The sequence below is a fragment of the Carettochelys insculpta genome, chromosome 16, assembly GCF_033958435.1.
Source record: "Carettochelys insculpta isolate YL-2023 chromosome 16, ASM3395843v1, whole genome shotgun sequence".
Taxonomy (NCBI): Eukaryota; Metazoa; Chordata; order Testudines; family Carettochelyidae; genus Carettochelys; species Carettochelys insculpta.
This window is the reverse complement of record NC_134152.1, coordinates 26649357-26664836: the sequence shown is the minus strand read 5'-3', so window position 1 is coordinate 26664836 and position 15480 is coordinate 26649357. Positions and strand designations below refer to the sequence as shown.

Below are 15480 nucleotides of genomic sequence, written 5' to 3'. Positions count from 1 at the left end.
TAAAGGTCCCCCCCAACCCAGGCTCTCTGTCCGTGCTGAGTCTTGCCTGCCTCCTTGAGGGAAAGCAAAGGTGCTGCAGGGCTCCCTTGCTCTTTGAGAGAGATGCAGGTCTTTCCAAACTACTGCAATGTCAGAGGAGCCCCTGGGCTTGCCCTGGTCTGAGTACCAGCTCATGCTGGCCATGCCACTCTTGAACATTGGCCTCTTCTACTATATCTGGGAGGGGGCAGAGGAGGAATGGGGGGAGAAGGGAGAGGGCAAATGGATGTGGGGCTCACCGGAGCCCAGGGCTGCTGTTCACCCTGGATCCTCATGTTCATGTCCAGCCTTCTCCCACTGCAGGTGGTGTGGGCCATCAATGCCATCCTGCTGAGGAGGCTCATCTGGATCAGTGACATGGGTGTCCTCTGACTGGCTTTGAATGCCTCAGCTTCCCCAGCTGCTTCAGGGTGCTGGACAGAACCCACTTTCCAATCTTGGCTCCAGAACACAGTATCATACTTTGAGAACAAGAAGAAGTCTTGTGGCGCCTCATAGACTAACATATTTTGGAGCATAAGCTTTCGTGGGCAAAGACTCATTTCCTCAAATACATGGGGGGGCGTGGCTTCAGAGTGGTATTTAAAGAGTGGGGTCCCAGTAAGAGGGAGAGCCAAAGCTGACAAGGTCTATTCAGCAAGGTGGAGATGGCCCAGTATCAACAGTACTTACCAAAGAGGAAAAAACAAGTCAGATCAGACGGGGATGTGAGCCTTTGTCAGAGTCTAATGGGGACATATTAGCATCCAGAGCAGAGAAACTGCCTTTGTAAGATGCGAGCCACTCCCAGTCTCTGTTTAATCCATGGTTAATGGAGTCAAATTTGCAAATAAATTGCAGCTCAGAGATTTCTCCATTTGATTTTTGAAGTTCTTTTTTGTTTCAGGACTGTCGCCCTTAAATCTGCCACTGAGTGTCCAGGGAGATTGAAGTGTTCACCCACAGACTTCTGTACATTATTCATGATTTCTGATTTATGTCCATTTATTCTTTTACGGGGAGACTGTCCAGTTTGGCCAATGTAAATTGCAGTGGGGCATTGCTGGCACATGATGGCATATATTAGTAGATGTGCAGGTAAAGGAGCCCCTGATGGTATAGTTAGTGTTAGGTCCTGTGATGATGTCACTGGTGTAGATACGTGAGCGTGTAAGTATCACACTATACATTTCCAGGAAGGGCTACCACTCCGTGGTCATGCAGGCCCTGGTGGCCACTGATGAAAATTCCTCGACATCTGTGCCGGGTGGCTGGGCTGCAGCCATGATGGGAGGGTCTTCTGGAACTCCTCTCTGTTCTGGAGGATGGAGAGGGGGCACCTATGTCCCCTGCTGGGAGCTGGATCTCAGAGACATGCAGATACCCCTCTGCATTGTCAGCATTGTAGCTTACCCGCTCCTCCTGTGGCTGCTAAGGCCCTGCACCAGGCACGTGGACCCCATCCAGCAGCAATTCAGTGCCTGGCTGGCATGGGCATGCAACTCCATGAAGCTCACTTTTGGATGGCTAACGGGGAGGTTTCAGCGCCTCCTGAACTAGCTGGATGTGGGGGAGCAGAATGTTCCCCACATTGTAGGTGCCTGTTGTGCCCTCTATAATCTGGTCGAATGTAAGGGGGAGGACTTTCTCCAGAGATGGAGCTGGATGGTGGCGTCCCAGCCGCCAAGCACACGCCAAAGGGGTGTGTATCCTGGAGGCCCTGTGGGAGCACCTCGCCCATGGCCTCCAGTAGCACTCCCCCAGTCACCTCTGGGGTCTACCCTATCCCTGCAGCCCTTCCACCTCGCTTTAAAGAGAGATGATTACTTTAAAGACTAACAAAATGATTTATTAAGTGGTGAGCTTTGTGGGACCGACCACCTTCTTCAGATCTATAGAATTTCTGGTCCAGACTCAGTTATGTAGCACAGAGATCCCCAAAAAATTGAAATAAAAACTGGCAAATCAAATACATAGAAGTGAAGCAGGGGGGTGTTGGATGTTGTCTTGCCTGAGCATTTCAGTGGAGTGGGCCATTCTATTAAAAACCTGAGAATATGTATCTTACAACAAAGAGACTTTAAAAGCAGATTACATAGTGAGATTTGTGAATTGGGCTTCATACTCAAATTTAATACGTTAACACTTGGTATGAACAAGGATAGCAATTATCTTGTGCATTACAAGTGCTACTTCCCTTTCTTTGATGCTTGTAATTCTCTCAGGCATCTCCCACCCTTCATCCCCCTTCTTCACTTCTATGTATTTGATTTGTGAGGTTTTTATTGCATTTTTTGTTTGAACTTCTGTGCTGTATAACTGAGTCTGGAGTGGAACTTCTATACCTTGGAAGAAGTGTGTCCGTCCCATGAAAGCTCATTACCTAATAAATCATTTTGTTAATCTTTGAAGTGCTATATGACTGCTGTTTTGTTTAGTTAGAATACAGACCAACACGGCTTCCTCTGTTACAACTTCAAAGAAGGGCAGGGGAAACCTGCTATGGCAAATTTATTGTCCTTTCTGTAAATAGATGAAATGGCACAAGTTGATACCATATGTAATGGGGTGGGTGGGTGGATTTAACTGCAGTTATAGGTGATAAAGTACATTTAAAAGTTGAATGTCATTTATGTAAATGTTACTTCATTTACATGAATTTAAAAAACAGAAGATACAGGATGTGGTGGGAGGAGGTGTGCTGATTCTGCATTCTGGCAGAGGACTTTTACGTAGTGAGCAATTGAAGAGCTATAGCTAAGGTTTCAAGAAACACATAATTATACTCAATGCTAAAATGTGTAGGCAGCAAGAAACTACTTTTTTTTCATCGTGGTAAGGCATGCTTGTTGTTTTGGTTCCGAAAGTGGTACATTATGTCAGTAAGAGGAATTACATATTTTGCGATTCCTGACTCTACACGTTGCTTTTTTTTTCCACTCTATAACAACCTAATCTGCCTAGCTATTTCTAGGTGTCATTGTGGTATCTGGACATTAACGACAGATGACTACAGAAAGTTTAGAGCATTTTAAAGATGCATTGTCAAAATTACTTATTTCCAAAGCCAGACGTTATGTGTAGAACATTCAAGGATTTGGGATTGGATGATTAAGTGGTATCCAGTTGTGTTCTCCCAATGTATTTTACATATAGAAGCAGCTAACTTCACAGGAAGGAGAGCTCTGCTAATATTTGCTATCATGGAAGATCTCTGCACATAAACCATTTCTCTTTTTTGTGAACAACAAGAAGTCCTGTGGTACCTTCTAGACTAACAGATATTTTGGAGCATAAGCTTTCATGGGCAAAGACCCACTTCATCAGACGAAGCATAAGAAGTGTCAGACGAAATGGGTCTTTGTCCACGGAAGCTTATGCTCCAAAATATATTAGTCTATAAGGTGCCACAGGACTTCTTGTTGTTCTTGAAGTTGCAGACTAACGCAGCTACCTTTCTGATACTTCTCTTTTTCGTATACAGGCTGAACCTCTCTAATCTGGAACTCTCTCATCCAGCATGATTTTAATGAGCTGGATGACCATGTATGGGTGTGGCTGACTTTCCTATGGTCCCATAAAGTTTATTTACAGCCACCAGTCCTGGCTCTCAGGGTTCTGTGCTGTTATTTAACTATAATTTACCCCTAAATGTCTTCTAAAAGACCCAGAAGCAGTGGAAGTGTTCATAATGTGTTAGACAATACTGACCTCCCATGGACTGACGCATTCTTTTTGTTTGGCACAGGTCAGGTCCCTAAAGTGCTGGATGAGAGAGGTTCAGCCTGTAATCTGTTCATGATAATGAAAAGATCTTCTTCCAACATATAAACACAACAGATATAATTACAATCCATGAATAACAAGAAGAAACTTTTCTTTGGGCCTCCTAAAACAGAATAGGCAATCCTCTTGTGAGTTTAAAAAAACAGAATAATTGATCTATCACATTGTTTTCTTTGTGGTGTTTTTTAAATCACTGGTAAGATATATTGGGTAATTTCAAGGCTTGAGTGGAACAATCCAGGATTCTTGTACATGCATGAATGGTGGCTGACTTTTATCATTTGCACTGCTTGCCTGAGAGAAGAGTCCATTCCTTTCATTCTGTGTCAGTTGAAAGGCTAGTCTTTACTGGATGACGTTAATATGCCTTGACAATCAATAACTGGTGAATAATATTGGTTAATTGCTGGGGTGAAAGTGGTCCAGAAAAAAAAAACAAAACACCACATGTTAGATAGTAGACATATGGGAGATTTGTTGCTAAGTGTTGTATAGCAACTCATTCTGCATGTAGAAGACATGATACCAGACATCGTTCTTTAGAAGTGATGGATTCACACTCCCACGGGAAAGATGTACAAAAGTGAAATTGTTCCTCAGATGCTTTGATGAAAATATGCAGATAACACCAAAGAACAAACAGGTACAGGAAAAACCAACATACAGTTTTCATGTATGTCAAATTGAGAAATACCTGTCTACCTAAATGTGATGGGTAGTCCCTCCATCATCAAGTGATACCTATGTAACTATAGGTGGAGTCTTTTGTGACTGTAGCTTACATTAATAAACTCTGAGTATTTCAGAAGAAATATAATTCCATTAGAAATATTCATTACAATGATTTAAAAAACCCATGTTCATATGTCATACCCTGGTAGAATACATAAAAGCAAGCACAAAAGGGTCATATCTCAGTTTGTAGAGATTTGCATGTGTAACTGCCTGACTGTAGAGATGAGATTATATATGTGTAGTCTTCTTTGCGTTTCAGAGACATAAGTAATATTCCAGAGCTGCTCTCATTAAATGTTTTAGGGCTTTTTTGGTGGTCCGAAGGTGATCTTTAACACTGGATAGCACCTTATGTGAAGACTTTTCATTAACCTAATACATTCTATATTCCAGGGCATCTGAGTTTGACTCAGTTATGAGTTTCCAGGATGGCAGAATTTTTGAAAGTTCCCCCACCCCTCAATCCACCGTGTAACTCTTAAGATTTTTTCATTTCTTCTTGATACAACTTTTCTGGGAAGGAGAAACTCCTTAAAGAAGCCAGCAGGCATCCAGGTCCTGAACGGCCAGGGGATTTGGAAAAAGACCTGATGGCTCACCATTTTTTTTTTCAGTTACAGAAATTGTGTGACTACAAAATAATGAGACTTCCAACATTTTAATGAGAGCTTCTTACGCTGTCATTTTTCTGTAAAAGGCAAGCGTTTTAAAAAAATCTGTATTCCATTCTTACAACCAAGACACACATTGTTATGATATTAAAATGTCTCAATTTTAATTTAAATATGGTGACTGATGTAAATGTGTCTGTGTGTATGTACATACACACATGAAAATATTAAAATGAGGATACCAGTAGTTTAGGGTACTTAAATCTGTAACTTGTACTTGTGACCAAGGACACTCATTTTCCCAAAGACAGTATTCAGAAATAAAATGAAGCAGTACGTTTTGCTTTTGATGGATTCTCCGAGATAAAGTAATGCAGTGAGGAAGCAGCTATGTATGACTTCAGATTTGATGTGAACATTACAAACCAAGAAAAATCTTAATACTATTTCTATATTACATGAAGAGAAACAAAAAATATCAGTGCTTCAAATGTGTTAGAACCAAAAGCATGTACAATACTGTGCACACCACAATAGTTCTTAGCAGAATTGTCTGATGGCTATATTTGGATGGAAAATCAATAACTTTTTTTCTGCATCTCCACATGAATGTGTTCTAATGAGTTTTCCCACCGTGTAGCAGCGTCAATATTTAAATGGGAGCATCTAGCATATAACAACAGATTAGATATTTTCTGATGATCGAGTTATCTTGATTCTTCCTAGCCCAGTAACGTTTTTCTGGTAAATTATTATGCAAACTAAAGGCCCCTTGTTAGGCACCTTTTAGTATTTCTGTGGATAATTAAATGCAAATCTGAGAGAACAGTATTCTTCTCCATGAAAGTCTTGTCATAAAGATATTTAGAGAATAAACCTTTAGTATTCAGCAGGGCATTGTGTATACATATATTTAATGTTACTTGCAAGCATGATATTCTACAATTGTGCAATTTTCAGTTATGTTTTTATATATAGCACTACTAAATTAAACTTCTGATTGCTCATTACTTTCAGGAATGATTGACTTTAGGGCAGCATGACAAAAGCGATTGAATGTTGACATTTTAGTTTTCTGTTCAACATATAATCGTAATTTGTCTCTAAAAGTTTCACCTAGAAAACTATAAATTAGAGGGTTCAAGCAACTGTTAGAAAAGGCTGCTAGGTTTACAATATGCCCAGTTAGGGGATAATCATGCCGAAAAGATTGGTTGCCTGAAGAGAGAGTCTTTCCTTTCTCTTGAAGAAGCTGAACACTAATGAAGACATTTTCAGGTAGCCAACAGATAAAGAAAACCAGGACGACTACAAAAATCATTCGAAGAGCCTTTTGGCGCCGTAGTCGAAGGCTTCTGTGTTTATGTGCTTTTACAAGAACTCGAACAATCAATGAGTAACAAAGACCGATGATCACAAAGGGGATAATAAACCCCAAGGTTATTTCTAGCCACTGGATTTCCTCTACATCTGCAAAACAAAAGTAGACCTCTCCAGTGTGCTGCAAATGTACAGCTGTAAAAGGCACCAGTGCTGCAGAGATAGATGCCATCCATATGAGTCCACAGCTTAATCTAGCATGTTGCATAGTGCGAAATATGTTGGACCTCATTACTTTAGCAAGTGCTATATATCTGTCAAAACTCATCCATGTCAAAAAGAAAATGCTGCTATACATGTTGATCTGAAGGAACAGCGACATGAAAGTACAAATAATAGTAATATCGTAATACTTTTCATCTAGATTAAAAACCTCAATGAGGGAGTCAGCCACTAAAATCAAATCAGCTGCTGCAAGGTTTATGAAGTACAGGTCAGGAATAGTCATCTTTTCACGAAAACTTATGTTCACAACTAAAATCAGAATATTTCCCACAAAGCCAATAGGGAAAAGAAAAATAGTGTAAAGGCATGATAAGAAAAGCCCGATAACGTATTGTTGGTATTCTTCTGATTTATCAGCCAATCCAGAAGGCATGCTCTCATTACATAAATGTGATCCATTTAGTCCAAAAGATGTGGTGTTACAAATAAATGGCAATAATGGTCCTGTGTAAGTTTCCATGGTTAAGGTCTCTGCTGGAAAGATTATATAATAGTCACTCTTTGACTTTTCAGTGTCAAAATGGCTAAATTGTTGAGATTTCCAAAGAGGTTTCAGCAAATTTAGAAATAGGGTTTTTGTTTCTGTTTGGGTTTGCTTTTTTTATTTTTATATAAAATGTTTAAAATGCTTGGAAATGGAATAGAAGCCGAATCAGTTAGACTTGAAAGTGACTGAAATTTCTCAGTTATAGAAAAGTACATTGTTTAAGAAATTTCCTGTTTGTAAGGTGCCATGCCAAGGCAATGGAGGAAATTTAATGTCAGGTCATATAGAAGCTTTCTGAACTTAATGGTAGTTGAATTGCATGTACAGTATTTCTTCACAGATGGTCCTTCTTGTAGATTGGAAAGTGGCAGAATATTAAGTCCATTCATTGTCTAACAATTAATGAATATCCTTGAACCTGCAATTAGTAAATGAAAAATTATTAATCTCATGTTTAGATTTTTTTAAAAAATTGTTTTAAAGCTCAAACATTCTGTAGTATATAGTTTGCAGATTTACACTTGTTCACATACACAAGTGATTTTGTGTTTGAGCTGGATGCTTGGATACAAATAAACATTGCATCAACAAAACATTTAATGTACATGGGGGGGAAAAAAACACTATTAGGAGCAACCTGGTCAAATGTTGTGTGCTAATCAGGAACTCTTAACATGGACAAATATAAGAGGGGGATAGATCGGTGAATCTGATTCATTAATCTCTGGAGTAGAGGAGAGGAACTTTCCTCCGTATCATACTCCTTATTTTCATAGTCAAATAGCAAGCTTATTAAATAGCGTAGGCTTTGGCTGCAAAAATGTTAGAAAAATCTAGACAGAAGGAATGCCCTTGGTACCTTCTGTCTGCGGGGAGGGGAGGGAGACATCTTTTAAAAACTCGGGGTAATGTGACTTTGTATTAAATTACACCGTCTTCATGTTTAACCCTATTTTTTTCAATAAATTATACCTAATTAACTTCCGTAATGGGAATGGAGTTGAAAATGACATACCGGGATGAAGAATAAGAACTTTACATTTATATAAAATTATGTAGTTTTGAAATCTTGGCAAAGGTTTCAGAGGTTTTTTTAAAATAGCAAATGGTCAATTTGAATATTTTTATACTTGGCTTTATAGAATTGTTTTAAAATAATAAACCTGTGTAGCAGAAAATGATTACATTATATTTTTGTATTGTGAAGGTGAACATGTATACCTGTAGAACCCGTGCAAATATATGCTTGGATAAATACATGAATTAGGATGTTTTATCTTTTTTTATTTTTAAATCTTAATAATTTAAAATCCTGGCAGTGCACACTCCCAGGGGAGAAATAGATCAGACTAGTATAACTGGACAGAATTAAAATATCTTCCATTATGAAGTTTATTTTTGATTTTATTACTTAAATTATTCCAACTATTGATGGTAGCTAGCAAGATATATTTTTGAGGCATTATTGCAAAGCAAGTGTTTGGTTATACAAAAGCATTTTTATAAAATTATCAGAAGTAATTTTAATTTTTTTCCAACTAGAGATCTAAGCATGCCATGAATATCAGAATCGTTGCTTTTTTTCTAAAATATTCGTAACAGATAAGTTTTTCTTCTTAAATGTGAAGTGATAAATTGTTTCAGATATAATGAAGGAAAAATTAATGCTTTAGAAAAATCCATGTTTCAGAAAGGTAGATCTATAATGATAATCCTATGCATAAAAGTCCCCCAAAAATCAAACCAAAATCTTCCACAATTAGATTGTTTATAGAGTATTAGAATTTACCTTCAATTCCTGCGTGTCCATCCATAGTAATTTGTTCGGATGCGATTTTCTTCTGACCACCATATGACTGATTGATTTATATTCAGATACACTGTTAGTGGATACATTAATTTCAGCTATATAAACTGTCAAAACTTTTAATGTTATTTAGGTGATACCATGATGCATTGAATGTCACCTGTTTAACAATTCAGTAACAAAATCCATATAAAAGCATATTCTGTAAACATTCTAAATAAATGACTGTCATTGACAGCAAATGCAGATATTACTGCAGATCCTTGGCAATAAAACATGGCTTTATAGATTCCCAGGGTCGTTCTAATTTGTGTTCTCTTGAAGTGGTGTTGAAAAGGCTTCCTTTTAAGGATAGAATTAACCCCATTTCTGCTGGTTCCTCCTCTTTACCAGGACTAGACATAAATCTTTTCCTCATTTCTATCAATGAACTTTATGATGCTTAATATCTTTTATTTTATGCTCCCTTTGTTTTTGAGGGAGGCTAAAACTGTGATTCAAATGCTCATTGAGCACCAATTCAAAGATTAATTCTGAGTAGCAACTAAACATATTTTACTACGCATATATAGTGATAGATACATTCAACTAAGAGAAATTAAAATTTTAGAATAATAGTTAAAATGAGCTGAAATCTTAGCCAAAAATTTCCTACCCTCTTAGAGTCCTATTCCTCTCTTAATCCTTTTCCACATGCACATGTATCCTCAGATTGCCACTGCTAAATTCTTCAGCTCAAAGCCACCTCTGTGGAATAAACTTAATGATGCAGTTGAGCTGAGAATCAGTCTTACTTCTAAACCCCCAGTATGGCAGGTGGTGTTCTGCGTTTCATCTCCAGGGGCAGAGAACTAGCTGACAGTTGCACAAACACCACCTGCTGGTTGTGAGAATTGTTCTATTCTAATTGGAAAAAAAGTCAAAGAATGTTCTAAAACCAGATAAATATTTTAAACCTCTCTTTCTCATTTGGAAAAACAAGACTAAGGTTCATACATACAATGTTCAAAACTTAATTTGGCATCTGCTTTTAAACTAATCGTCTCTTTTACTGTAAAATGCCACTCATGGCTCCTCTTCTATCCAGTGTTCTATAGTCTTCTCAGATATGCTGCATTTGTTTTTTGTTTTTTGATTTTTTTAACAAAACATTCATACAATTCTGTTTTGCTGCCCACTTTTTCTTTAAGTGACAGAGGAAAGATGTTTGTTTTCTTGTGTAAAACTTGAGCGAAAGGACTTTGCACATTGCAGATGAGTGGACGATGGGCATTGTTTGGCCACCATTGCAGCAAAAATACAGCCTCACTGTCTTATGATCAGCCATAGAGGGGATAGTATCACCAAAACAAAGACTATGTCTACAGTTCCGGGCATAGTTTGATTTCACGTGTCTGGAGGAGGCACACAAAATCAATCTGTCTGTGATCGGCAGCCAACCCCGTACTTGTTATTGTGAGGAGTATGGGAGTTCGATGGGAGAAACACTCCTTTAGTGAGGACAAGTCAAGTAAGTCTATTTCAGATATGTCAGTTCTAGCTATGCAATTGCCGTAGCTAGAATTGCCTATGTGAAATTGATTTATCAGCCTAGTGTAGACCAAGCTATAGATTTTGTGTTCAGAAATGTGTTTTCCAAGTTCTGAACATTAGTTGGTTTTAAAAGCTTTATTATCCAGCATATTCATGCTTGGGCTGGCATTGGACCCTGCTCTGTCCTTCTCTAACCCAGCCAACCCCCAGAGGGGCAGCAGACATCTGGCTTTGCAGCAGCTGGCCCTGACCAGGTAACCAACTCCACGGCACAGCAGCTGACGCCAGCTGGTCAGCTGGCCTGCGGTATGCCGATTAACACAATGTGCTGGATAACCAAGCCTTTAATGTGTATTAAAACACCTTCTTTTGTAAAAAGTAATGATTCTTTTGACATTATGGAGAGAATGAAGATTTTTAAAATGACCAAAATATTTTCTTTGTAACTAGTTACTAAGTAGCTTTTTTCATAAAGCAGAAAAGGTCAAATATTATTTTATTACAACTTTATGAATTCTGTATTCATCAGAGTACACAAAATGTGCAAAACAGGCATGCTCTATTGAACTTTCTCAGAACCTTTCTCAAAGGATGATTGAAACTGTATTCAGATATGAAGGTAGAATTATGTTCGTCTAGCTGTAACATCAGTGTTACTGATTAATCCAGTGACATCTTAGCATTCAGCCTTGTCAAGGTGAAAGGGGATGTAAAATGGTTCAAAGACATTTTAGTTGCTGCTATCTCCTTAGCTTTACTGATATTCCAGATAGATGTGATTGTAAAGGGTATTGTAATCTATATTAAATGACCGTCATGCCATTATTGGAGTTCACAGTGGCTCCTGACTATGTCATCAACTTTATTGTTACTAAGAGTGCGTTTGATAATTACTGGCATCTTTGCACAGGGATATATGAGAATGGAATTAGTTCCTGAACTGAGGTTTTTTGTTTTTTTTTTTTTAATGAGGCTTATTTTACTACAATTGATTGCTTCAATTTTTTTTTTAAGTCAAGTAGATAATAGTATTTAAAGTTTCTGTTTAACATATGCGACGTAGTGACTGCAGTTCTTATGTGCCCTCATGTAATAGCAATAGTTTCACTGATGGAATATAGAAGAACTTCCATCACTCCAACATAATCTGGCAACAGCAGCCTTACCTCCTTTATAATGTGGAAAGAGTCAGGCTTGTAATTGAAGTAGGAGCCTAAGGGTAAGTTTACACCATCACATTTTTTTGACAAAAGTTACGTCAACACCCAAAAGTCGACAAAACAGAAATCACCAGAAGTTGTTCGCAACTTACTTCCTTTGCTGACAGATTAGGTCCACACTGTGAAGGACGCCATCATCGACAGTGTGAGCAAGGCACTGTGGGTATGTATCCCACAGCATAGTGTTTGAAGGCAGAGCGAATTCCTGTGCATCGTGGGATTTCCTCTGAGTTCTCCCACAGCATCCTCACATCATGAGAAGCTCTGTGAGCTCTGCATGCTGAGGAAAGTCAAAGCAGCACAGTCGTCTGTCCTACCCACCCTGCAGCAGCAGTACTCTGCCTGTGCAGTGCTCTTAGTCCAGGGCAGAACAGTCCAGTCCAGCTTGCCCACCTGTCAGATACTTCCCAGAGCTTTGCAAGGGGAGGGGTGCATACCTTTAGGGCTACAGCAGTGGTACCCAATCTTTTCCAGACAGGGACCCATTCTGACAATTCAGGAGTACTTGGTGAGCGAAGGCAATTCAAAAATGGGGGCCAGGGGGCAGTGCCAAGCTAGCTAATTTTGCACCTCAGGTAAGAATGTAAAATTGTATCCCCTCATGTTTATATATTCATAGTAGCTATTTCATAGAAAAGGAGAAAATACATTAATAATAACACTACATTATTGTTATAGATAATTTGAGTTGTGGTGAGGGAAGGACACTCATCCCCATACTGCTGCCCCTGGCTTAAACCCATACTCGGGCTGGAAGGGCTGGGGGAGTCATTAGTAAAGTCATACTCGGTCTGGAGGGGATTAGGGAGGCCGCACTCAGGGGTTGGGAGGGATTAGGGGAGTCACATTGGGGCTGGAGGGGATTAGGGAGGCCACACTCAGGAGCTGGAGGAGACTAGGGAAGTCACACTCAGGGGCTGGAGAGGGCTGTAAGTCACACTCAGGCTAGGGGAGTCACTCGGGTTGAAAGTAAAAATAACAATATGTATTGTATTCTTAAAAGTTTATTTACAAGTATTATAAAAATACTCCAGGACCCTGACTCCCCATGGTTGGAAGCCAGCAGGGGCAGAGCCCTGCATGGTAAGCACCAGCCACAGGAACCCAGCTGGAGATTGGGGGAGGGAGACACCTGACCTCCTGTGGCTGGAAGCTGGCTGGGGCAGAATCCTGGCCAGCAATCACCAGCTACAGGAAACCTGGCTGGGTTCGTGGGAACCTTGACCTCCTGCAGAGGCTGGAAGCCAGCTGGGGCAGGGAGCCCTGATTGGCTGTCAGCCTCCTGACCCCAGCCCCCCCGCACCTACCTCACCTGAGCTGTGTGCTCCTCCTTCTGTGGCTCCCTAGCTCTCTGCCCTATACCTTTTTCCCATACAGGTGGGTAGTACCCTGCCCTGCCCTGCCCTGCCCTGCTGGGCTGGAATGGTACTCAGTTTAATTGATTGGTTTAACGGCCTGACAGCTGTTAAACCAGTTAAGAAGTTGAGTGCTACTTCAGTGGGCATGGCTCCTTAAGAGCCACCTGCAGAGCTGCCCAGCCCAGCTGGCGATCCTTTTCAAATGTAATCGTGACCCATAGGTTGGGAAACCCTGGGCTACAGAGATCAAAACGCTGATCAGAGCCACCAGGGCAGGCATTGTGAGATACTGGTGGAGGCCAGTTCCCTCCACAAAACAAACAGTGGTAAGGGTAGAAGATTTTTGTTACTGAAATTGTGTGTATCTCCTGATGAAAGTCTCATTGCAGTGTGAGCCCTCTCATTGTTTTGTGTCCAAAAGGCAGTTTTTGGCAACAAAATTTAGTAATGTAGACATACCCTAAGCGAGTACAAGGCAAGGAGGGATCCAAGCAGGGCAGCCCACCTTCTTTGTTACCAGCAAAGCAGCCACTCCTTCAGGCTACAGGCTGTGGAGGAGCTTGCTGGAGTTTTTCAAGGGTGTATGAGAATGGCGATTATTAGAATTTGCCAGCTGATGTGTGAGACACCACAGGGAAATGTTCAGTATTTGGGCCACGGAGGACAGAGATAGCCAGGCCTGAAGCATTCCCAGATAGAAGGGAAGCTGTACCTAGTGGAAAGAGGAGCAAAACTGAAGTAAATATATAGAGCCCTGCAAGTCAGCAGAGAGCCACATCTCATTTTTGGGGCTATGGATAAAAACACTGCAAATTTGCAGATATCCACTTTATATCCGTGGGTATTTGTATCCACGGATGTCAGTGCAGATATCCACGAGTCATTTTTGCAGATGTGGATACAAATTTTATATCTGCTCAGGTTTCTATAAATATAAAAGTAACATGCCCATATTCAGAAAAATTGAAATTAGTAACAGCATTCTTTAACTTTGCTGAAATGAACAAAGTGTAAATATGTAGAAAATGTAAAGGAGGGTGTTTAGCCTTTTGATATAATTGAAGAGTGTAAGTACAGTATGTAGATTATTTTTGGATGTAGCCTGTTTTCTTCGTCTCCATATTCTCTTCCTTCCTCCTCATCCTTCTCCTGACAAGCACTACTTTTGCTTTTTTATTTTCTTTTTTAAAAATCCTTAGGTGATATCCTTTCCCTTGAACCGCCCCCCCCCCACTCTTTCCCTAACCCCACACAGTCTCTGATAATTTCTTCCCCATTACGAACAGTGAAGACTTCTTGTTCTGAACAGGATGTGTGGCTGTTTTTCATGTCTGTTGGAAGTATTGAAAGCCTCTTTGTATTTTATTATTGGCAGGTGAATGAGTTTCTCTTAGTAGCAATTTTAAGAAAATTAAACCTCTTCCGAAATGAAGGCTGTCTGGGTCACTGGTAACTTATTTTTGTAAAAATATGTTACAAAAACCTGGGTTAAATATCTTTAATTTTAATACTTCCAGAGAGGGAGAGAGAACACATTAATGCTCTATAACTAATCATCCATCTTTCACATTGCACACAATATCAAAATAGAATAAGGAAAAAAAAATCAAACCAATCAAAGAAACAGCAGAGCTTTCTGGAAATCCCAGCTGAGTCTGTCAGCCTTTGCTGGAGATACCATTCTCATTTCTCAGACATGTTCCAGGTATGTGGCCATGCATGCACATAAAACCCCCCAACATAATTGGTTTAATTGACCTCATTGTTGTCTGTTCAGTGCCTAAACCTAAGTAATCAAGGTTGTAACATATCCCTTCTCCCAAGAAGTGATCCTTACAGCTCAGGGTTAGGGTCATTGGTAAGCCATTGTGGGAAAATCTTAAGTGTCTGAGGTGTGTGTTATGTGAATATATAGAGGGCTTCAGGGCTTATTCTTTCTCCTTTATTAGGTTGTGGTGTAAGTCAAGTTTTGCCTCCAACACAACTCATATCCACACTTAATTTAAATGTAAGGCTAAATTAAGTTGTATATTAAATTCAATGTAGCTATTCCATCAATAACTATAGGCTGAAACTGGAGTGCTACTAACCTTTATAATGCAATGGGAGATGCAGCATCTTGAATTATGACTCAGCTGTTAATCCAATCACTTTGTGGTTGTAATTAAGGACTTGTCTCCACTACATGGTGGATCAGTGCTGCAGTGATCTATCAGCCATCAATATATTGTGTCTGTTTAGGCACAATAAATTGATCTCAGAGTGCTGTCTCATCATCTCTGGTTCTCCATCAGGATGAGAAGAATAGCTAGAGTCAATG

The 15480-nt window shown here is 39.8% G+C and overlaps 2 protein-coding genes across 2 annotated transcripts in view; one reads left to right on the top strand and one right to left on the bottom strand.

The window, feature by feature from the left end:
- Positions 1 to 15480, top strand: part of CHLSN (cholesin) — a 217730-nt gene that overhangs the window by 24589 nt on the left and 177661 nt on the right. The gene's annotated exons all lie outside the window — the stretch shown is intronic.
- Positions 6139 to 7625, bottom strand: GPER1 (G protein-coupled estrogen receptor 1). The gene has a single exon (XM_075010815.1). It carries the CDS (start codon positions 7213 to 7215, stop codon positions 6139 to 6141), a length of 1077 nt encoding a protein of 358 aa, XP_074866916.1. The 5' UTR covers positions 7216 to 7625.